Source organism: Syngnathus leptorhynchus, chromosome 8 (assembly GCF_054491065.1).
Source record: "Syngnathus leptorhynchus isolate UIUO chromosome 8, UIUO_Slep, whole genome shotgun sequence".
Lineage (NCBI taxonomy): Eukaryota > Metazoa > Chordata > Actinopteri > Syngnathiformes > Syngnathidae > Syngnathus > Syngnathus leptorhynchus.
This window is the reverse complement of record NC_141202.1, coordinates 13,554,777-13,578,524: the sequence shown is the minus strand read 5'-3', so window position 1 is coordinate 13,578,524 and position 23,748 is coordinate 13,554,777. Positions and strand designations below refer to the sequence as shown.

The window sequence follows — 23,748 nt, the reverse complement described above, 5'->3', positions numbered from 1 at the left end:
CTGCCTAAACCTGGTCAACATACATACATGTTTCACAATCCCGGGAGCCATGCGCAGCCAACGATCATGGCCATTAAGATGGCGCCCCTCACCTGCACTCGCTCATCAGGCACTGCTTGTACCTCAAGGTCCTCGAGAGCCATGCGGCTCCTACTGTTTCATGGCAGCGGAGGAGGCGGCGCCCACTTGTGACTACATAGAGCATTTATTGTAAAAGAGGTAGAGAGGAAACAGGTGCTCCGCTGTACAGAAGAAAAGAACAACATTGATCACGTGTGGCTGTGATCAAAAGAAAATTACAAAAGGCGGGAACACCCCTGCCAAAACAAGAGAAACAGAAAGAAACATACAAAGTCTTTGGATTTCCTCTATTGCTCTCGTCCGCTCAAGCCCGAGTCCCAAAACGGTGCCAATGTCAGCGCTGTGTATTCATCTTTTGGTGTGCTTCAAACCAGAAAAAAGCGAGCGCTCCTCTAACGTGGAGGGGGGAATGACAACATACACTTTTTCAAGGACTCAACTCACACCCTTGCAATGCACACGACACAACACCCCCCCCCCGCCCAAAAATGAAAACAAGTGTGTCTGAGTGAGCGGGCAAGTGTGATATCATTCGTTCTGTCTTTGTCTCTCCTCAATCTGGCAATGGTGGTGGTGGGGCAGGGGGGTCGTGTGTATGTATGTGCGCACATGGTAGTTGTGGTTGTGGTTTGGGGGGGGGGGGTCAGGAGAGGATCAGTCAGAGTTGTTCGACTGGTCGCTGTGGGGTGGCGAGGTGCCCGGCGGGGTGGAGCTTCGAGCCTGCCAGCTGCCGTTGGCCTGGTGATGACACACAGGCAAGTTACCATACAAAATGCAAAAAATAAAAATAGAGTTGACACAAATGTTTGTCTTTTTACATATAGTCCCAGTTCTTTATCTTTAATGTAATGCTTGCTATGCTAACAGTAATTACCAAGAGGCAGCCTTCACAGTTTAACTATTTAATGTATGCCAGGATGGTCAATACACTGCTGTGGAGCCTTCTCTGCGAGATAAGGAAGAAAGTCTAACTCCCACCACCAAGGTTCCTGCTCTTATACTACTCTGTGCCGCCCTTCTGCAAGGCGGCAACTCTGCCTATCCTGTGTGATAATTTGTAGTCTTAACTGAGAGCGACTTCTACGTATGTGCAAAGAGTGTCATAGAGAAGAGAAAGCCAATAAAGCAAGAGTAGGGTTACAGCGATATAGTGGCATAGCTGAAGCTACTTAGCGAATCACATGTGCCAAAGAGGGCTATTCTAACAGTCTGTTTGGTTTGTGGCAACAGAACATTCCATGAGCTTTGCTGGCTGAATTTTAATCAACTTATATTTATGGCTTTCTTGTAACTTTCCCCCACAAGGTTGCACCTTACTATGTCACTGAAGACTTTGAGAGTGCAGGAAAGGAGAAGGCTTACTTGCACGGCCATCTGGTAGGCGGCGTCCCTGTTGACGGGCGGGACCCCGAGGAACAGGTCAGCAGAGAACGACCCCGAGCCTGAAAGCACAAGCAGCATATGTCAAACTGGGTCCGGTGCCAAAGGCTCATGTGGTGGCAGCGGCCCAGTTGTTCTCTGCCGTTCTCCCGTCCAGGCCTCGCAGAAGTTAGCTCCCCTCTGCCCCCCCTCCCGTTGCTGTGACTTGCAGTCGCGCCATATCGAGAGCAAAGCAGTACACCCACCGGTGGAGTTGGGCGTGTGCGGCGAGTCGTCGCCCTGCTGCGCCCCCAAAGCGTTTTTCATGGCGTAGAGGTTGGCCTCCTCCTGGAACTTGCCAATGTTTTTCTTGTAGCGGATCCGTTTGTTGCCGAACCAGTTGGAGACCTGCCGGGAGGCACAAAAGTTGACCAATATTTGTCCCTCTCGGTAGAATGGACTACTGTCAGGAGCCTTTAACGGGCTTCTTGTTTTCCATGCGTTAGAGCAGGGGTCGGGAACCTATGGCTCGTGAGCCAGGTGTGGCTCTTTTGATGGTCGCATCTGGCTCGCAGATTTCGGCTTTTCAGATAAAACATCAAATATTATCACTTGTTTTAATCCATCAATGTTGCACTGCTCATGTCCTGTTCAGGGCTGCAGGAACAATTATCCATCATTTTAATTGGATGATAATAGCCTACGTTGGCCATTGCTGGGTAAAAAGGTAAACGCCCCCTTTTGAATCCGTCTGCTCTGTCATTAGCTCAAACCTAATCCTTCGACAAAGAAGATGGCAAGAAGAATGATGAGTATCGTACATTTCAGGACGAATGGTCTGAAGAATTTGCCTTTGTGGAGAGAACAGGTTCTGCAGTGTGCCGAATTTTGCAATGACAAAATTGCATTGATGAAACGGTCGAATTTAAAGCGGCACTTCGACAAACGGCATGCTACCTTTGCATCAAAATACCCTGCTGGAGACAGCAGGAAGAAAGTGTGCCAAGAGCTACTGAGCAAGGTGCAAGCTCACCAGCAGCAACTCCGCGTATGGACCTGTTAAGGTGACACTAATTCCGCTAGTTTTGCTGGATCTTTAGCAATAGTGAGAAATGGAAAATCCTTCACAGATGGTGAGTATGCTAAAGCATGCATGCTGAATGTAGCCAATGAACCTTTTGATGATCTTCCAAACGAAGACAAGATAATCAAACGGATACAAGACATGCCTTTGTCAGCAAGAACCGTTCATGATCGTACCATCATGATGGCAAACCAAGTGGTGGAAACGTAAGTGAAGGACATAAATGCAGCGCCATTATTTTCCCTGGCTTTCCCTGGTCGAGGTCAACAGACGCAAGTCATTTGTCGCAGTTCAGTGTGATTGCAAGATATGCTGCTGGTGACACACTGCACAAAGAAATTCTTGCTGTTCTGCCAAAAAAGATCCACAAGAGGTGAAGATTTATTCAAGTCTTTCACGGAGTTCACGCATAAAAAAAAATCAACCGATGGATAAATTTCTCTCAGTATGTACTGATGGTCCTCCGTGTATGGTGGGGAAAAACAAAGGATTTGCGGCGCTTCTCCGTAACATGAAAATAGACCCATCCTAAGTTTCCATTGCATTGCACACCAGCAGGTACTTTGTGCTCAGATGTGTTACGAGCAGCTTGGCCAAGAAATGTCACTGGTCATGTGTGATTAACTTTCTTGTTGCCCGAGCCTTAAATTACTGCCAGTTTAAAACACTGCTGGAAATACCTATGACAGTCTGCTTTTGCACAGCAATGTGCGTTGGTTGTCAAGAGGTCAGGTGCTCAGCCGTTTTGCGGCTTGCCTGAACGAAATCCGGACTTTCCTTGAAATGAAAGGCATCGAGCATCCTGAGCTAGCCAAAACTGAGTGGCTCCTCAAGTTTTACTATCTTGTGGATATGACTGAACATCTGAACCAACTCAACGTGAAAATGCAAGACATTGGCAATACAGTGTTATCCCTTTTGAAAACAAGCTGAACCTCTTTATCATGGATCTTGAAACAGGTCGTTTACTACATTTTGAAAAACAGACAATTTAAAGATGCATGCACAGCAAGTAACTCCACAAAACTTTGATCTCCACCAGCTAGTTGGCTTAACACCCAGTCTCCTACAGTCATTCAAAGCATGCTTTGGAGAATTTAGTGAGCACATTCATTTTTTAAGTTCATCAGCCATTCAAACGAGTGTTCACTGAACACAGCCTGAGTTACATTTCTGATGTCTCCCTCAAAGATTTTGAAGCAGAAGTGGTTGACCTGAAGGCCTCAGACATGTGGGTGAATAAGTTCAAATCACTGAATGAAGATTTGGAAAGAATTGCACGTCAGAAAGCGGAGTTGGTGAGCAGGCATGGACAGAAACGGAAAAAAAACCTTAACGCGAAGACCAGCTGTTTATCAAAACTTGGACCGTGCTTTCTGTCACATACAACACTATGTATTCATATGAGCAGTCATTTCAAGTCCAACTTGAGTCCAACCTATGATCATGTTTAACGCCCGCATGAAGCTTAACCTCACCAAGTATCAAGCAGACTACAAAGCCATCAGCAAATCCATGCAGCACCAGAAGTCACATTAATGGTGAGTATTATCACAACATTATTTAAAAGAAAAAATCCAGAGGCTTATTGTACTCACATTTGGCAGAATTCAGTCTTAAAATATATTATATGGCTCACTGAAATAAATTTCCAAATATTTTGCGTTTATGGCTCTCTGAGTACGGCTCGGTGGCGCATTGGTTAGCACGTTCGCCTCACAGTTAGGAGGCTGCGGGTCCGATTCCACCTCTGGCCCTCCCTGTGTGGAGTTTGCATGTTCTCCCCGTGTCCGCGTGGGTTTTCTCCAGGCACTCCGGTTTCCTCCCACATACCAAAAACATGCTTGATAGGCCAATTGAGCACTCCAAATTGCCCCTAGGTGTGAGTGCGGATGGTTGTTTGTCTCTGTGTGCTCTGCGATTGGCTGGAAACCAGTTCAGGGTGTCCCCCGCCTACTGCCCGTTGACAGCTGGGATAGGCTCCAGCACACCCGCGACCCCCGTGGGGACAAAGCGGTACAGAAAATGGATGGATGGCTCTCTGAGTCAAAAAGGTTTCCGACCCCTGTGTTAGAGGCTCCTATGTCGGCGCTTAAATTGATGTGTCAAAGACCGAAACGCTTCGGCGGCAGTAGTCGAGGGCAAACGATTGCCGGCCGTCGGTGCGGCTCCTCCCCCGACCCCCTCAAAGGGAGCCCGGATGGGCACACGCACCTGAGAGACGGTGATCCCGCACTGTTTGGCAAGTTCTTCTTTGGCTTCTTCGCTGGGGTACGGGTTGGACAGGTGTGAGTAAAAGTACTCGTTCAGCACCTCGGTGGCCTGCTTGCTGAAGTTACGCCTCTTGCGCCTGGCAGGACAGCAAAAGGACGGGCGGGATAGGGGTGAGTTCGGCTCGGTGCTTGTCGGTGGGGAAAGCTCACCTGGCATCCAGAAAGCGCGACCTGAGGATCATGACGGCCTCGCAGGTGCTCTGCTTGAGCTGCGTCTGGATGGAGCTGAACTTGCGGTGGATGATGCCAACCATGCGCTCGATCTCGCGCGGTGTGACAGGGCGCGTGCGCGACTGCTCCCGCAGCAGGTTCATCACGTGGGTGGTGAACTCTGTGCACGCCTGCGCCCGCCACAAACGTTCACACGCAAACATGAGTCCCTCACGGGGCGAGCCTCAAGAAGACATTTTGCTGTTGCAATAAGGCTGAGGGTCAAAATTTTGGCGTCACCGTTTGCTCGTTAGTCCGTCTCCGTGTGCGGTCCATTATTTGGACGGATTAGCCACCCAGTTAAAATGTGGCCGCAATGTTGACGCTTCAACATTTTGTGGGTCTCCAGAAAAGGAAATGAAATGTTTGATTCTCTTTGGTTGGGTGAGCCATAAACAGCTTGAGGTCAGAAGACTCTTAAAAGTGCTTGAGGGTTTTGGCCTGTTTGTGCCACCAAATGTGCCATTTGGCGAGGTTGCCGGCCCACCTGCTCGTATTTCTCCAGCTCGGTGTGGTAGATGCCGCGAATCTGGCCCAGCTTGCTCTTGTAGTCCGAGTGCTCCAGGGAGCTGTCGGGCGACATGCCGGCCGAGCCTGTAGCCGCTGACACGGCGGCGGCCACCGCCCCACCGCCCTTCTCGGGCCCCGCTACGCCCTCGGCCAGCAGCATGTTGTCCAGACGCACCAGCTGGGGGTCCTGGGGCTCCTCCTCCTGGCTGTTCCTCATGGACAGGCCTGTGGACAAAAGATTGCCAACATAGCCTGAAAGAACCGTCTGTTTGTCCAGCTGTTGCCTCTTTTGAAAGCGGACGTTACAAAAGTTGTACAGCTTACGGATGACGAAAGACCACAAGAAGCACGACAACAGATGTTGTGTGTACCTGTCTTTTCTTTAATCTCGCACAGCACACTGAACAAGGCGGGCTTCATTCTGTGACAGTTGAGTGCATGTTTCCTGGGAAGACAACAACAAAGGCACAGGGCGCTTAGCACCAATCAGCAAACTAACAACACAGGAAAAAGTGCATTGTTATTGAGCAAAGACTTTGCAGAGCACCATAGGGCAAAGTTAGAGAAGACTGTAGTCTTGCAACTGCGGCTTGACCCGCCGAATATTGATTTACATTAATAGAGGAACTGGCATATCATGGAAAATCCACTTTTGCTTTTATATTCATTTTATTGTGCACTTGGGAGTCTCCAAGTTTGTAGAAAAGTGTAATCTATCCCTTCAGATGTTGTAGAGGCACTTTTATGACCTGTTTTGGAGCTATTTTTTACTCCATTTAGTTTTCTCCATTTTCTATTACGTATTTTTATCTCACTTCTCTGGTTCTTTTATCACAAACAAGATATTTTAGGTTGCATTACCTGACATGTTTTACATTTAGTTTCCTAAATGTTGAACAGAGCCTGTGATGTACCGAAGTCAAATTTCTTGTTTGACACGCTCAAACATGGCGAATAAATACTATTGAATCTTCATCAAAGTGACAAGGCGGAAGTACAAGCCGAAACATGTCAGGTAATGCAACCTAAAATATCTTGTTTATGATAAAAGAACCAGAGAAGTGATTGACAAGTGAAAACAAAATGAACTTAGAACAACGTATTTTTATCTATTACGTCATATCCTTTAGGGCGGGACTACCAAACAAGATGGGTGTGGCCAAACTGTTTTGCAACCCTGCCATCTTTATTACTTGGAGAGACTTTTGTAGTCCAAACAACTCCAGGATGCCGAAGTGGTGAGATCAAAATGTTCCGTTGTTAGATTCATCAATCCACACAAATCATTGCACGTCCCCCAACATCAGAACCTCAAAGGAGTGCCTGGCCAAATTTCATTTTTCAAGCAGTGTTCCCACGTCTGTGGGCAAAGTCCTGCTTGTTCAAGGACGAATGTTTCAGAAATCTTGTCAGTATAGAGAAGGATTCGCTGAAAGACTTTCGTTGATGGTTCAGTTCCTTCAATCTATGGAACTGACGGACACAGTAAAGCCGTAAGCTTGAGACGACACAAAAATAATAAACTGTATTTCACTTTGATAATATTGCGTGTCTATAAACTCGTATTCATAGCATTCGTGTCAGGCTTTCTGCTGATTTTAGAGCTGTGCGCTCTATGGGTTTACTTCTTGTGGGTATATTTTGAGTAGTTGTATCAGAATAATTGCATCGAAGGTGCTGTATTATTCTTGGGGAACACAATACAGTGGACCCTCAGTTTTCGAACGTCCCGGTTCTCGAACAATTCGGTATTCGAAAAAAAAGATTGAGATTTTTTTTGCTTCGGACGTCGGACGAAATTCGGTTGTTGAACCTCGCGAGATGAGCCAAGACGATCCGCATGCCAAATGACTCCGTTTGTTATTACATTCTCGTTACTGAGGATTGCATCAACTCTAATCATGCCTCCAAATGAGCAGCAAAGCCATCCTAAAACACAAAGATGCTCCTAAACCAATGCGACAGTGAGCGCCCGGCGCGCTGCGGTTGCGCTATCGGACCAAATTAAGCTCCCTACGCACTAAGGTCCACTTAAATTTTGGATAGTCCATTAGGACTTTATAGATATTTTCTAAATTTCAGAGACGGCTCTGTCACAATAATGCGACTAGCGCGGTGCAGTTGCGCGGTCGGTGACGCACTACGGTTGCGCGTTCCGCGATGCGCTGCAGTTGCGCGATCGGACAAAATTAAACTTCCTGCGCACTGAGGTCCACTTAAATTTTGGAAAGTACATCAGGACTTTAAAAATATTTTCTAAATTTCAGCGACGGCTCTGTCAATAATGCGACCAGCACGGTGCAGTTGAGCGTTTGGTGATACGCTACGGTTGCGCGTTCGGCGGTGCGCTGCAGTTGTGCGATTGGACAAAATTAAACTTCCTGCGCACTGAGGTCCACTTAAATTTCGAAAGTATATCAGGACTTTAAAAATATTTTCTAAATTTTAGCGAAGACTGTCACAATAATGCAACCAGCACGGTGCAGTTGAGCGGTTGGTGACGCGCTACAGTTGCGCGTTCGGCGGTGCGCTGCAGTTGCGCAATCGGACAGAAATGCGCAAATGGAATAATGCTTAAAAAAGGCAAAAGAAAAATTCGTTTTCCTGGAACGAATTAATTTTTTTTCATTATTTGTAATGGGAAAACATGATTCGGAATTCGAACGATTCATTTCTCCAACAGCCTTCTGGAACGGATTCCGTTCAAAAACCGAAGCTCCACTGTAATATGCTAAATGCATTCGTTTGCTTCTCGCTGACGCTAGCATTAGCTTACTTCGTAGCTTGACTGCAGTGCTTGTTAACAAGACGTGTTCATCAATATTGTGATGGAATTTATTTTGTTACGTGTTATGTATGTATGTATGTATGTATGTATGTATGTATGTATGTATGTATGTATGTATGTATGTATGTATGTACAGGTCTTCTGCCATTGACATATTTTAATCAATCAAAAAGTTTGCGGCGCAAGTAAACGCTACCTCGGCTAAACTACAAATACTACAAATAAAACTGGAAAGGGAGGCGCACATCTTGTGGCCTGGAAGGTGTGAAGTATCTCATTTACATTTAAAGAGACTACAACAATACGGCTTGCTCAGAACAAGTAGAAAATAGGGACCGGTGATGGTATCAAAACGAGGAATTCAGACAAAAGAATCGCTGTTCAACTTTATACAGACCACAACCAAACGTAAAACAGTAGAATTTATTACTGTGATACGTGGGCTTTAAAGAAAACCTTGTTCTTTAAATCAAGTAATGTTACTTTGGCAAGGTAGCTGTGGAAACTATGAAAGAAGCAAGTTAGCATGATCAGAGAGCTTAGCGGTAAGACCACGGGCACCGAGAGCCAGTGGCCTAATAAGCAGGCTCAAGCTGCCTTCACGTCCTCCGGTAAATAAATAAAATACCAAAAACCGACGTAAAACAATGCATATGAACACCCACTCACATCGTAATTTCCAATGGAAAGCAGGGAAAAAAAAGTTTATACATGAACTGCCGAGATGAGAAACGTTGACCTTTCAACATGGCGGAGAGCAGCGAGTGTCGTGAATGGCAAAATTTGCATTGTTTAACGTTGTAGTTGAATTGTGTTCATTATGTCTTCGTTGATGATACCCATTGTATTCTTTTGTTCAGACAAGGTGTGTAGGTCTTACCTTCAAAAACCTTTCCGACAGTTTCGGCAGCAACTTCCGCCTTTGTCAGAGAGTGTCACACAATGGTGTGTGTGTGTGTGTGTGTGTGTGTGTGTGTGTGTGTGTGTGTGTGACACGTCTTTTCCAGCTGTTATTACTACGAGGGCATGACCCTCCTGTCAGATTTGACAGGTGGGTCACGCCCCCTGCTGTCCTCTCGTCGCTCTAAAACGCTGGTCCAGGTGTGTGAGAGCATGTATGCTCCCTCATCTCGGTTCATTAATTAAATTTTGATGTATTTGTAAAGGTGTTTTTTCTTCTTTTTGGGGGATTGATATTGAATTTTGGTTTTCATAAGTGAAGACTTGGATTTAATTTTGCAATGATTAAAGTATTGTTACTTTGATGATGATTTTCCAAATCCCCAAAATGGCAGTCATCAGAACACAACACAAACGCGCAACAATAATCACGGACCCAGAAGCACATTCAACAAGCACTAAAAACATGTCAATATCCACAATGGGCAATAAACAAAGGAGCAGCACAAGTCAAGAAAAAAGAAACAGATCCAAACAAAAAGAAGAAAACCACCAACAAGACGAAAAACAGAGGAATGGTAACAGTACCGTATATCAGAGGAGTCACAGAAAAAATACAGAGGGCAATGCGAAAATATCATATCAGCACACCGGTCAAACCACAAAAAAAACTGAGACAGTTAGTGCATCCCAAGGACAAAATAGAACAAGACAACAAGTGCAATGCAATATACAAAATACCCTGTCAAATATGCAATAAAATATACATCGGTGAAACGGGAAGGAGCTTCAGCACAAGGAAGAAAGAACACTAAAAAGAACGCGAGAAGGAGACGGACAAGATACACAAAGAGCGACAAAAGGCACTGCAAGAGACCCACAAATCAGCCATAACAGATCACTGCAAAAGGGAGAAACCTATCATGAACTGGAACAAACCCAGAGTCATCCGCACCAAAGAAAATCGACACCACCGCTGGATTATGGAGGCAATAGAAATCAGAACAAATGGACAATACACCATGAACCGAGATGAGGGAGCATACATGCTCTCACACACCTGGATCAGCGTTTTGGAGCAGCAAGAGGACAGGAGGGGGCGTGACCCACCTGTCAAATCTGACAGGAGGGTCATGCCCTCGTAGTAATAACAGCTGGAAAAGACGTGTCTCACACACACCATCGTTTGACACTCTGACAAAGGGGGAAGTTGCTTCTGAAACTGTCGGAAAAGTTTTTGAAGGTAAGTAAGACCTACACGTCTTGTCTGAACAAATGAATACAATGGCTGTTGTTAAACGCTCTTTACTACTGTTAATTGGTTAATTTGTGGCCTCTATGGTGCTGTGGCAAACACAATTGTAATAACATCACCATTGTTGCCGTGTTTAAAAACACCATTGTCATTTGGTTTTAAAAAGCAGACGCTCACAGTCAGTTGAGGATGACGTTGTTGCCTCCCATATAGGAAGGTCCTACTGTGTGGTCTGTGCTCGTATGCAATTTTCCCCTCTTCCTGTAGTAGCAAATGAATTGAGAGGTCCAATACTGTTTTACCCAAGTAGCAGGTAAGGGTAAACTTTGGGTCTGCCATGTTCCCCTTATCTACGACAACAAGAGCACTTGAACACAATGTACTCGTAATTTCCACTTCACAAGTACAAGTGGAAAGGATAATCTTTCCCATACCACGTGAAGGCAACTAAAAGCTCGCTGAATGCCCATAGAAATGGCAAATAAGTCGTTAAGCGTTGGCAGCGCGCAAACGGGACGCCACAACCGGACGAGATCGAGCTGGGCACCTCGCGAAATTTAGAAACAAGTTGTTCAACAACAACAACTAGAAAACGTGCTGCTACCACGAGTTGCGAGCTACGCGCTAACAACATGAACACTCACGGCCAGAACGATTGGTCAACACGAGCTACTCGAACGTGCTAATGACGAGCCCCTGGGCGCTCGCCTACGCTCACCTCAACCAATGTCGCCCAAAAAGATGTAGTCGAGCAAATGACGCTTAATGCAGCTTGGCGACCGACATTTGCGTTCGTGGCATTGGCTCGTTAGCCAAGCCTAGCATAGCCAGCTAACAATGGCTACCTTCCAGGCTAGCTCGAGTTAAGACAACCATCCATCCCAAAAAGCTACACATCATGACATTCCTATTTCGTTCATCATAATACATTCACGTTGTGACGTTTGACTTGCTAGCTGGGAGAGAGCGGCAACTAATGATGAAAGGCTACAGAAAACAAGCTGTATTTAAGTTGCGGAAACTTTATCCAAAATCAAGTTCCATATCCCCAAATGTTAACGGACTTTGCCTGCGCCTCGTCCAGACTTTGGTCGGTGATGGTCATGATATGCTGCAGGATATCCCCGATGTCTTGGCGGACTTCGTGTCCGTTCTCGGCGCCGTTCTCCAGGCCCGCCGGAGGCTCATCGGCAGGGCGGTGTTGCGCTTGCGATAGAGGCGGGGCTCGGTGCGCCATCCCGGGGTTGCCGCTCATGGCGAGGCCCCGGCCGTTGGAGGCCCCGTTGGCCGTCAGAGGCTGCTGCGGCTGCTGCAACATCTCGTCGAGCGACGCGCAGTGGCGGCGACTACGACTGCTGCTGCCCGACAACTGAGACTGAACTGAGTGCACCAGCGCCACCACTCCTACAGCGCACACCAGGTGGCCGCCGGCCGGGAGGCTTGGCGGCCGGGACGCCCCCTCGCGGCAGCCGCGGGGACCTCCACGAGTTGACTGTCTCCTCGATGTCAATCGTTTACTCTGACATTTATGAATTATAGCCCATGCGTCATGACGTCACCCAACACAGCATAACATCTCTAACATCTCCCCTTTTATAGATGGTAACTTATACATGCAGATCAAATTTAAATTCCAACAATCTGTCTCCCCCTCTTTTCTTTACGTATCAGCGAACACTTAAACAACTCCTAAGTCACATTTCAAAGAACAGTGTACAACATGTTTTTTTTTTTGTTTTTTTTACACATTTGTTTTCGACAACAACCCAATTGAGCTCGAGGCCCCACAGTACCTACACAGCTCACAAGTCCAGTCTCTTCGGCACTCTTACAAGCCTGCCACTGGCCGTCCTGCACCCAAGCACAGGTGTATGTAGTGATGATTCATTCTGAGGCTGGTGGACGTCACTCCACCCCTGCAACGTGACCTCCTGGGCAAGTGTGGCAGTGTCATCATTAGTGTCAATCGCGTTGTCAGGTGGATCCCCGGGTTGGTCAGCTGGTGGGCTGTTGTGCTTGCACTCTGTGCTCCCCAGGCATGGCGGTGTTACTCTACGCAGGTCACAGATCCACCCTGTTACGGCGGTACAGTGTCCCTTCGATGTCCACCAGGTATGACCTGGGGCCCACCAGCTGTAAGCACACTCCTCTTCGCCACCTGCTCGTCCTGTCCCCAGGCAGGGGCTTCATCCTTATGTCCTGTCCAATACACAACTCAGGCAGATCTCTTGCCGATTTGTCATACCAGAGTTTGGCTGTCTGGTGTTTCACTCACAGCCTGTCTGGGACCCCCGCCACCACACTCGGCTCCAAGAGTGTGTCAGCAACCAGGAGTGGCATTCTCAGTCTGCGAGACATTAGTCTCTGCGCGGGCCTGCTCAGCATGCCTTCCGTAGACGTATTCCTCCACTGCAAGATGGCCAGCCAAGGGTAAGTCCCCGCCCTTGCTGCACTCTTGCACAGGCTCTTGACTATCTTCACAGCTGACTGCCTTCCCATTCGATTTTGGGTACCTGAGAGAGGATTTGACATGGTCAAAGTCCCAGTCTCTTGCAAACCTCCTGAACGTTTCGCAGTCGAACTGGGCACCACAGTCAGGGTGACCGTGCCGTGCAAACTGGGCCTTGCACCTCAGCACTGTGGTCTCAGCTGAAAGATCTGGGAGCAACTCTATTCCCCAGAAATCCGAATAATGATCAACCACGATCAGAAAGTCCTTGCCAGGTTGTGTGAACAGATCCATGGTGAGGATCTGCCATGGTCGTGTAGGGAGTGCATGGGACATCATCGTCTCCTGCTCCTGTCCGTGTGCATATTTGTTGCAGGCTGAGCACTGGCTCACATAGTCCTTGATCTCACCGTGGGATGGTGGGAAAAGTAATTTCGATCTCCTTGTGTGTCTTAACGTGAAGAAATTGACAATAAAGCACTTTGACTTTTGACTTTGATGTTGGGCCACTATAGCGTGTCTGTAACAGTCTGTAACTGGCTGGCATGGATGCGTTTCAACATTTCAGCCTGCAATGATTTGGGCACTATGACTCCCTGACTTTTGAAAAGCACTCCATCTTGTGCGCTGATCTTGTCCCTGATTGACCAGTATTCTCTGATTGCCAAGGGAGTGTCCTCCCGGCGATCTGGCCAACCCCGGAGCACTACCTCTTGCAACAGCTGAAGACTCCCATCCCCCACTGTATGCAGTTGTATCTGTACCAGCCATAAAATGCACAATAAAGTGAAAAAAAACATATATAAGTCGCACTGGAGTATAAGTCGCACTTTTGGAGCAAATTTATTTGTCAAAATCCAACACCAAGAACAGACATGAACCAGCAACAACAGGCTAAACGATACGGTATGCTAACGTGACATACACAAACAAGGAGCTGAGAACGGGCCTGACGTAACATTCTGAGTTATTCAAATAACTATTACATAAATAACACGTTTATCAAACCATCTGTGTCACTCCAATTCATTAAATCCATCAATCGTCCTTTATGTAAACAATGCCGCATACGCGTCACTCTTTATGGTGACAGGCTTGGTCACATCGTAGTATCGCAGGATCGGGGCCGACGTGACGAGTCGCTTAATCTCCTCAACTGCTGCCAATACCATGGGACATCCTTGTCCAACAATCTCCGTAGTGGCTCACACATCTCAGAGAGGCGTAGCATGAACCTTGCTAAGTAGGTCACAAACCCAATGAATCACTGCACGGCCTTGGCGTCCTCGGGGTGTGAAAAGTCCTGGACCGCTCTGATTTTCTCCGGGTCAGCTCTAAGGTCCTCCGCTGATATGATGTGTCCATGAAACTTGACCTCTCTGACCCTGAACTGCAGTTTCTTTAAACTCAGTCTTAGCTTTACCTCCCTGCATCTTTGCATGAGCGCTAACAGCTTTGTATCATGGTCCGTGTGGCTATCTCATCTGTCCCCCCACACCCCACAATCAATATGTCATCTGCTATAGGTTCCACCCCATCTAGCCCTGCCAGTAGCTCATGCTGCATTTCGCTGGTAAATCTCTGGGGCCACAGACACTCCAAACGGCAGCTTTAACCACCGCTCCCAGGCCCACGGTGTCCAGAACGTGGTGTAACTGCTCTCTTTGTCTGCACTGTAGAAAGGCATCTCTTGCATCTCCTACTGTAAAGATGCGATCCCTGGGCAGCTTGTGCAACAGATCTTCAAGTGTTGGCATTATGTAGTGGGACCTCTTTTGAGCCTGATTTAATGACTTGGGGTCTATGTAAATTCACAAGTTTTCTGCCCGCCTGACAATCACCATTTTTGCTAATCCACTCAGTAGGCTCTGACACTGATGTTAGGTGGCCATCTGCCTCATATCTATCTAACTGGGCCTTGACTGCCTCCCTGAAGGCCACCGGGACATTGCGTGGGGAAATCTGCACTGGGGGTACATTCATATCTAGCTCAAAATGAACATCCCCTGGGAGTGACTCAACTGGATCGCTGAAAACATCTGCGTATGTTTGTACAAGGTGCTGTCTGGTTAATGGCCCGAGCTGCTGTGTCCCACCATAAGAAGTTCTTCTGGGATGGTGAAGTGCACCAAGCCTAGCCGCTTGCTGGTTTCGCCTGACAACAGAGGTCCCTGTCCCCTTCTCACTATTTCGAACCGTAGCCTGTGTACTCTTCCCTTCACTACGCATTCTGTGCGGAATATGCCCATAGATTGCATGAATTGGCCTGAATACAGTAGTAGCCTGATCTGGCTAGGTAGTAGCTTTGCCCCAGGGTCAAGTTTCCTCATGTATTTTATGCTCATGACATCACATGTGGCCACTGAATCTAACTGGCACCTCTGAAACCCACCATTCATTTTTAAGTTAACAAACCATTTCTTCCCTCGCCCCTGAACTGCCCCTATGCTCTCCGCTGTGTAAATGTGTGCCTCCATGTCAGACCTGTCCATGTCCTCAGGTACTTCACCGTCTGCTGCGTGGAGCTGTCTTGTGGCTTGGCCCCAATTCATGCAAACTTTGGCAAAATGATTTGCGGTCCCACAGCTCCTACAGTTTTTTCCAAAGGCTGTGCAAAAATCACGTCCATGCCCGTGCATGTTGCAGCAGAATCAACACATAGCGCTGTCATATGTGCTCGGGGGCTGATTTCGAATTCTGGCCGGACGCTCCTGCCTGGGCGGGGGATGTGGCCGCGGGCTATCCATTGTGTGCACTGTCTCTGGAGGCCTGTCCTGCATGATTGCTTGTATTCTTGCGTCTGTCATCTCTACCGTTCTGCATATATCTATGGCCGATGCTAGTGTGAGATCTTTTTGTCTGAGCAGCCGGCGGCGCACACTTTCACTCACACCAGTCTGTCTCTGATCAAGTCCTCTTTGAGTTGTGCATACTCAAATGAAGCAGCTTTCTCACTCAGTTTTGTTATGAACACATCAATTGGCTCCCCTTCATCTTGCTTGCAGTTTCCAAAAACAAATCTCTCAAATATGACGTGTCTAGCTGGTTTGAAGTACTCCTCCAAAGCATCAAGAATAACTCTTACATCCTTCCCTTGGTCTGCCATGAGTCCCAAGTTATCCTTGTATATGTGACGACATTCATGGCCCATTACTCTCCGTAGGGTTGCTGCTTGTACTAGTTGCTCTTTCTCTGATAATCCCGTTACCAGTAAATAGTCTTCAAATTCCCCTCTGAAATTGTCCCAAATTGCTTGCGAGGTCGCCGCTCATCTTCATCTCCTCCAGTGGCGGGATATTCGTTGCCATGGTGGGTGCTGTCGCTAGCCTAGCTGGTTGCTAACTACCGTTTCGCTCATCTTTGCTTTCTGTCCGTCTGTCCCTCTTCTCCTTCTTTCACTGGCCCCGCAGTGAAGCACAGCACTGTCCAGCTAAACTGTGGTCGGGTCCAGTCGCTTTTGACACCATGTTTGTGAGTATATTATATATGTATTGCAGTGACGTGCGGGGAGGTTCATGACTGGGGAGGCACTGACGTCACCCCCCCCCACCCCCCCGGTAAAATTTGTCCAGCACCTAACCATGTCACAAAAAAGTTTGGGGACCGCTGCTCTAGTGTGGTTTATTCATTTTTTTAATTTCAACGATTTTAATTAAAATCTCATATCAGCAGTCTTCACAAATAAAAACACTCAATAAAGCACATGTAATCAAAAACTTGTTTTCGATCATGCGTACCACTCTGTTCCCAAGTCCCGTTGTCCGAATCAAACCTTTTAACTCCGGAGTTGCTCTTCCTTTAGCCAACAAATACAAAATTAAAACATCACCGACTCACCCCCACCGACTCACGACATCCCGAGTCGAGGTCAGCAGCACACCATCTCCACTGTAAACAGTGTTGACCGTGCACTGCTTCCCCCTCCTGAGACGCCGGATGGTGGACCAGAATTTCCTCGAAGCCGCCCGGAGGTCATTCTCCATGGCCTCGCCAAACTCCTCCCACGCCCGAGTTTTTGCCTCAGCAACCACCGAAGCTGCGTTCCGCTTGGCCATCCGGTACCTGTCAGCTGCCTCCAGAGTCCCGCAGGCCAAAACGGCCCTATAGGACTCCTTCTTCAGCTTCACGGCATCCCTTACCGCCGGTGTCCACCAGCGAGTTCGGGGATTGCCGCCACGACAGGCACCAACAACCTTACGGCCACAGCTCCGGTCGGCTGCCTCAACAATGGAGGCGCGGAACAAGGTCCACTCAAACTCAATGACCCCCGCCTCCCCCAGGACGTGGGAAAAACTCTGCCGGAGGTGGGAGTTGAAGCTCTTCCTGACAGGGGATTCCAGACGTTCCCAGCAGACCCTCACAGAGCGTCGGACCAGCATCTTCCCCCACCATCGGAGCCAACCCACCACCAGGTGGTGATCAGTTGACAGCTCCGCCCCTCTCTTCACCCGAGTGTCCAAAACATGCGGCCGCAAATCCGATGACACGACTACAAGGTCGATCAACGAACTGCGGCCTAGGGTGTCCTGGTGCCAAGTGCACACATAGACACCCTTATGCTTGAACATGGTGTTCATTATAGAAGATCCGTGTCTAGCACAGAATTCCAATAATAGAACACCGCTCGGGTTCAGATCGGGGGGGCCGTTCCTCCCAATCACGTCCTTCCAGGTCTCACTGTCATTGCCCACGTGAGCATTGAAGTCACCCAGTAGAACGATGGAGTCCCCAGAAGGAGCGCTCTCCAGCACTTCCTCCAGTGACTCTAAGAAGGGTGGGTACTCTGAGCTGCTGTTCGGTGCATAGACACAAACAACAGTCAGGACCCGTCCCCCCACCCGAAGGCGGAGGGAGGCTACCCTCTCGCTCACCGGGGTGAACCCCAATGTGCAGGCGCCCAGCCGGGGGCAATAAGTATGCCAACACCTGCTCGACGCCTCTCACCGTGGGCAACTCCAGAGTGGAAGAGAGTCCAGCCCCTCTCGAGAGGGCTTGTACCAGAGCCCAAACTATGTGTGGAGGCAAGTCCGACTATGTCTAGTCGGAACCTTTCTGCCTCACACACCAGCTTGGGCTCCTTTCCAGCCAGAGAGGTGACATTCCATGTCCCTAGAGCCAGCCTCTGCAGCCGGGGATTGGACCGCCAAGGTCCCCGCCTTTGGCCGCCGCCCAGCTCACTATGCACCCGACCCCTTTGGCCCCTCCTATAGGTGGTGAGCCCATTGGAAGGGGGACCCACGTTTTCTTTTCGGGCTATGCCCGACCGGACCCCATGAGCGAAGGCCCGGCCACCAGGCGCTCGCCTTCGAGCCCCACCTCCAGGCCTGGCTCCAGAGAGGGGCCCCGGTGACCCGCGTCCGGGCGAGCGAAAACGTCATCCATATATTGTATTCCTCATAAGGGGTCTTCTAAGATATGCTTAAAATGTTCCTTTTATTGATTTAATATGTGAATATACTTGTCTGCTTATGTACTTTATTCAATGAGGCTTGAGCATATTTGTTTTTGTAGTTAGGCTGGACTTTTTGTATTTTGACCCCATTCCTTCACAAGTTATAACACAAATGTTTATTAAAATAATAATAATAATAAAAGTACATCTAAAACCAGCAATCTAATGTGAAACTGCAGTCGATATATTGGATAACAATATTTAGGTATATACGTATATGCATACACGTTATTTAAAACCTGCTATAAGTAAATTGTAAACCAAAACTCCAACTAGGGGAAATGAGAAACCCTCTTCCAGGATGACCAGGCTTCAATGGATGCCGAGAGGACACAGTATAGAGTATACTGTGTAGACCAGGGGTGCTCCCACTTTTTCAGCATGTGAGCTACTTATAAAACAACCAAGTCAAAATGATCGACCTACACAACACAAAAATGCAAAACATATCACTATTTTCAAATTTATTAAGGATTATTTGTATGTACAATATATGTTGATGTACCTTGCATAACTGAATAGGCCAATATTGCACAACATACACAATAAATATAGATTTTCTTGTAATTATAGGATGATAGGCTGACAAAAAAAATTTTTAACGTCATGCTGCGATCGACCAGTACTGCCTCCGCGATCGACCAGTAGATCGCGATCGACGTAATGAGCACCCCTGGTGTAGACAATTCACAAAATGTGTAGAGAGCAGAGTGTTATTGCACAGCAACGACTCTGAGACTAAGAGTGGTGTGAGTTCATCAGAACTTAACTTTGCGATGACGCGTCCGAGGTCTGACTGTGTTTCTTCACAGCTGCAAATCAATAGGAAGTGAGGCCAAACCACAGTGCCGCCGTCAAGAAGCGCGCCCGCGCGCACGCACTTGTTTCAACACGACTGGAGGAGTTGCGGCTCCCCCGAAGCGCGACGCCTTCATGACCTCACCGAGGCTCACCAACCGCGCAGCAGGTGACGAGGAGAAGGCGGACCCGGAGGGGGCGATTGTCTCTTCTGCTTTTGTTTAAATGCTGTTCTGGGGTGCACAGGGATGGGTAGGCGGATGGGCGCAGGGGAAAGAAAGAGGACGATACACGAGCGCGACTGAAGCAAGCCTCTCCCAGTCTCTCTGTCTCTCTCTCATAACAGGTTTCTGCATTTTTCAAGGCTTTGACAAGATGTAAAGGTCCGCTGCGGTCCAGAAGAGGCCACAGAAAGAAAAGAGGTGAGCTTGCATTCACTCGACATTCTCTCGACCGCGCAGGCAGGAATTTCCAAAGTTGCCTTCGGCTGGCAACATGTGCAAGGGAGGCGACAAGCTGCGACCTGCTTGGGCGCTTTGTGTTTTGCAAGAAAGCTCGAGCTATAAGACGACAAGGAGCCTGCCTTCATGCTCGGCGGCGCACCTGCTAGCAATTCCTCCCGGCAATGTGACCCTTCAAGACGTGCACTCTCAAGTTTTTTCTCGGAGAGAACGCCCATACACTTTTGGGCGCCACATTCCTCTACACTAGAGGTGTCGAACTCAAATTCACAGTGGGCCCAAATTTTAAATTGAACAAAGCCGCGGGCCAAGGTTGAACAAATGAACCTTTTAATATGGAATCAAACAAGTTTTGATTTTACAATGAATATTGAACAACCAAGGCTTATATAACTTAAAAGTGCAGGCGTGCAAAATCAAGTTGATAATAACACTAATAATACTAATAATAACAATAATAGTCATAATAATAATAATAATAATAAAACATATCAATGGCATATTAAATACAATTTAAATAAAAATTGAATGCCTCCTTTCTGTTTGCAGCCTTCTGAGGTAAATGTCAAAATTAGCTTCTTACACAAGCTAATAAATTTGAAAATAAAATAACATAACTATGACAATTCCAGAAAAGACTTGAACTGGCGGTGATTGAGACCTTTGTGTTACTGTGGACATAACATCCTCCATCTTCAGTGCTTTACCACACAGGGATTCTTGATGTAAGATGCAGTGAACAACAGATAATTCACCTGCACAGTTCTCTTCGTGCATCTTTTCACAGATCTTGCCCACCAGTCCATTCCTTTTACCACTCATGGTTGGCGCACCATCAGTGGTTAATCCCACAAGTTTATTCCACGGAAGATTTATTTCAGTTACACATTTTCAAACCTCCTCAAAGATTTCTTTCCCTGTGGTTGTGCCATGCATTGGTTTAAATCCCAAAAGCTCCTCCGTAACACACAGATTTGTGTCCACGCCGCGGACGAAGACAGTCAGCTGCGCAATATCAGACACGTCAGTGCTCTCATCCACAGCAAGGGAAAAAGAAACAAAATATTTTCCCTTCTCCATCAACTAGACATGCAGATTGGTGGCAAGCTCGCATGTGCGGTCAGCTATTGTGTTTCTGCTCAGGCTTAGGTTTGCAAAGGCTTGGTTTTTCTCGGGGCACACTTGTTCACAAACCTTCATCATGCACTTTTTTACAAACTCTCCTTCATTAAAGGGTCGGGCTGATTTGGTGATTTCTTGTGCCACGATATAACTTGACTTTACAGCAGCCTCACTTTGTGTTGTGGCTTTTGTGAACATTTCCTGTTGTGAAATCAAATCTCTTTTCATCTCCTTAACTTTCTGGCTCCTTTGAGCCGTGTCCAGGTCCTTATATTTGTCCTGGTGTTTGGTTTCATCGTGTCGTCTAATATTGTGCTCCTTAGTTACTGACACATTGGCTCCACAAACAAGACAAACAGGTCTGTCTTGTATACATATAAACAGATATTCTGTCTCCCACCTGTCCAGAAAAGTTCTATTTTCTGCCTTTCTTTTCGCCATTTGTTGGTAGGGTAACACAGTGACAGCTGTCGTTTGAGGTCGCAGTGTGGGGGAGAGGCACGGAGATGCAGGGTGTGCACATAGACTGTATATAAGAAATGAACGTAACATCCGTGACGTCACCCATTAGTTTGTGAACAGCTGCTCAGAACCCAATAGTATCGAATCTAGGCAGCGCCATCTTGAAAATTTCAGGTGCATTCTGGGAAAAATTGAACACGGATTCTACTTATATGGGCATGAGGCGGAGTCATGAACGGACGTATGGGCGCCAAAGCAACAGCAGACCATTATGGGATTTGTAGTACAAGCGATGAATGCGGTGTATAATACCGGCGGGCCAGCTCTAATGTTAATTTGAAATTGCCTCGCGGGCCAAATATAATTACACTGCGGGCCAAATTTGGCCCGCGGGCCAGAGTTTGACACCTATGCTCTACACTCAATTTGCTCTGTGGCAATTCACGGGGTGCCATCTTGACCAAGCGAAGAATACGGACGGGGAAAGATGATAGAGCAGGGGTGTCAAACTAAATTTTTGTCACGGGCTACATTGTACTCACTTTCCTTCGGAGGGCCATTATGACTGTCAACGCCTTATATTATATACAATAGATGCTACACAACAAACTGATGAATAACTAACATTGAAACTAGATGAGTAAAAACTGCTAATATTTTAAAAAGATGAATGGGAATAGAAATTGCTGGCAATATGTGTAGTTTTTAAAAGTGATTTTTTTTTTATTATTGACACAAGGTCGAGCCAAAATTTGTTTTCACAGGTCACATATAATGATGTGACGGGCCGCATCTGGCCCCTGGGCCTTGAGTTTGACACCGATGTGGTAGAGAATTCAAAGAAAAATAGCAACAATAAAAAAGCATGTCGCACAGACTTGGTTTGCGAGACAAATCGACAGGGCGAGAGGGGAAGGAAAGTCAAAAGGGGAAGTCAAGTTACTTCTCAGAAGACAGCAAATTGTCGCTAGGCAGAATCCACGGAGTGCCAAGCCTTGCAAGAAATCACCTCTTGAGGAGGATGCTCTTTGCCACGTTTTCACATTCATTCAAGACACTGCTTCATTGCGCAACATCTGGAGGGGCACTCCCAGCCAACCTCACTTCATGCCGCTTCTCCTCTATCCCGCAAGGCTCAAGACAGATCCCAACGTGCACATGGCTGAAGGCGCCGCCTGGATGGAAGTTGCTGACAAAGCCACAAACGAAGACGACAAGACTTTAAAAGATGAGGAGAAAGAAAGCCAAGATGTTGACTGTCACGTGTTGGAAATGTACGTGGAGGATGCCCAACAGGTTAGCATCAACAAATGTCGCGCTTTTCATGACGCAGTAACTGAATGAATACTTTCTGGGTGAGTGCTTTTATCAGTCCATCCATCCACACACTTACCAGGCTGTCCTGCTGCCGGCGGACTTCCCGGAGTCGCTGTACGAGCTGCTGTGCACGTTGCAGGAGGGCCGGCGCCTCAATGACCAGCGCTGCTCTTTCCTCCTGGACGGTGGCATGAGGAGGCGATGCCACTCCGAGCCCAACGCCACCAAGCCTTCGCATAGGGGTGAGACGTGCACAACACAGACCCACGGGCCTGTGACGGAACCTGTGTTTTTTAGAGGCAGTGACCTCTCCCCAGCCAAAAATGTTCTAGCTGGTTCTACGCTGTGTTGCCGCCAGTGATCTTCTCGTCAATGACGTCAGTGCAGCGTGAGGAGTTTTTCAAGCTGGTGGCCAGGGTGCAGGCTCGCCGCCTGGACGAGCAGCGGGCACAGCTGCGGAGGTCGCCGCGGGGCAAGCGGAAAGACCAAAGCTTCCCAGGAAGCCTCAAGCAGCTCTCCTTGGCCAGGAGAGCGCCCAAGATGGGTGGCAAGGAGGAGCTCTACGACATGATTCTCACCACGCAGGTCCCAAACGCTCGCCACGATAAAACTGCACCCCCCCAACCATTTTGGTCTCGTCCTTCTGGGCTCCGGTGGGAACAATTTGAAGGGGAGTGAATTCACGTTCAGCCCCTGGTCGGATGGCGGATTTCAAAGTCTCGTGTTGTCTCAACGACTTTTTACTCTTGCGGCAACTTGCCCTCTAAATTCTGATGGCAGAGGAGCCTATGAAGGGGCCTCACTTTTTTTACTTTGTGCTGGCGCGGTAGGCTCAAGGCAGGCTGGAGGAGCAGCGCAGCCGGGCCCCGGGCCCCATGGATGACGACGACTTTTTCTCCCTGCTGCTGAGGGTCCAGGGGGGCCGCATGGAAGAGCAGAGGACCGAAGCGCCGCGCATGCCGCAAACATGACCGACCGACCGCCAGGATGACAACGGCAGCACTTCCATGTGATTTTGCTTTTTACCGAGTTGCAAAGCTACTTGAATGTCTGCTGGCGAGGCTTGCTTTTGGGTTGGTTGACAACTGGGATTGTTCTTTGCTTCGCAATTCATTAAAGCAAAAGTGCACCCGAGCCTCTCGCTTTGTTTGGAGGAATGCAATTTGTAGATGACGCAGAAACATGTCAAAGGACAAAGGTCTTAGCACATTGAGATTTCTGAAAGAT

At 47.8% G+C, this 23,748-nt stretch overlaps 2 protein-coding genes across 4 annotated transcripts; one reads left to right on the top strand and one right to left on the bottom strand.

The window, feature by feature from the left end:
* Positions 1-186: 186 nt before the first annotated feature.
* Positions 187-11,952, bottom strand: pbx2 (pre-B-cell leukemia homeobox 2). Its single transcript, XM_085918665.1, has 8 exons — positions 11,525-11,952; positions 5,889-5,962; positions 5,495-5,742; positions 4,948-5,138; positions 4,739-4,874; positions 1,707-1,848; positions 1,444-1,523; positions 187-819 (listed from the first exon to the last, which is right to left on the bottom strand). Exons 1-8 carry the CDS (start codon positions 11,776-11,778, stop codon positions 736-738), a joined length of 1,209 nt encoding a protein of 402 aa, XP_085774791.1. The 5' UTR covers positions 11,779-11,952; the 3' UTR covers positions 187-735.
* LOC147053812 (uncharacterized) lies at positions 10,379-23,656 on the top strand. 3 transcript variants are annotated; one of them, XM_085918667.1, is made up of 7 exons: positions 10,379-10,448; positions 19,174-19,328; positions 19,524-19,581; positions 22,338-22,500; positions 22,565-22,763; positions 22,880-23,106; positions 23,352-23,656. In XM_085918667.1, exons 4-7 carry the CDS (start codon positions 22,363-22,365, stop codon positions 23,490-23,492), a joined length of 705 nt encoding a protein of 234 aa, XP_085774793.1. In that variant the 5' UTR covers positions 10,379-10,448; positions 19,174-19,328; positions 19,524-19,581; positions 22,338-22,362; the 3' UTR covers positions 23,493-23,656. The 3 variants fall into 3 exon arrangements, with proteins under 3 accessions (XP_085774793.1, XP_085774794.1, XP_085774792.1); XM_085918668.1 differs by having other exon boundaries at positions 10,393-10,448; positions 19,406-19,581; positions 22,601-22,763; XM_085918666.1 differs by lacking the exons at positions 10,379-10,448; positions 19,174-19,328 and having other exon boundaries at positions 19,352-19,581.
* The last annotated feature ends 92 nt before the right edge of the window (positions 23,657-23,748 follow it).

Excerpts from the sequence above, each read along its gene's own strand:
- LOC147053812 (XM_085918667.1), top strand. The coding sequence starts at position 22,363 with ATGGCTGAAGGCGCCGCCTGGATGGAAGTTGCTGACAAAGCCACAAAC. Across the intron at positions 22,764-22,879 it reads CACCAAGCCTTCGCATAGGG|TGATCTTCTCGTCAATGACG; the intron begins GTGAGACGTGCA and ends TGTTGCCGCCAG. Across the intron at positions 23,107-23,351 it reads ACATGATTCTCACCACGCAG|GCTCAAGGCAGGCTGGAGGA; the intron begins GTCCCAAACGCT and ends CTGGCGCGGTAG.
- pbx2 (XM_085918665.1), bottom strand. The coding sequence starts at position 11,778 with ATGTTGCAGCAGCCGCAGCAGCCTCTGACGGCCAACGGGGCCTCCAAC. Across the intron at positions 5,963-11,524 it reads CTGGACGAGGCGCAGGCAAA|GAAACATGCACTCAACTGTC; the intron begins GTCCGTTAACAT and ends TTGTCTTCCCAG. Across the intron at positions 1,524-1,706 it reads GCACACGCCCAACTCCACCG|GCTCGGGGTCGTTCTCTGCT; the intron begins GTGGGTGTACTG and ends TTGTGCTTTCAG.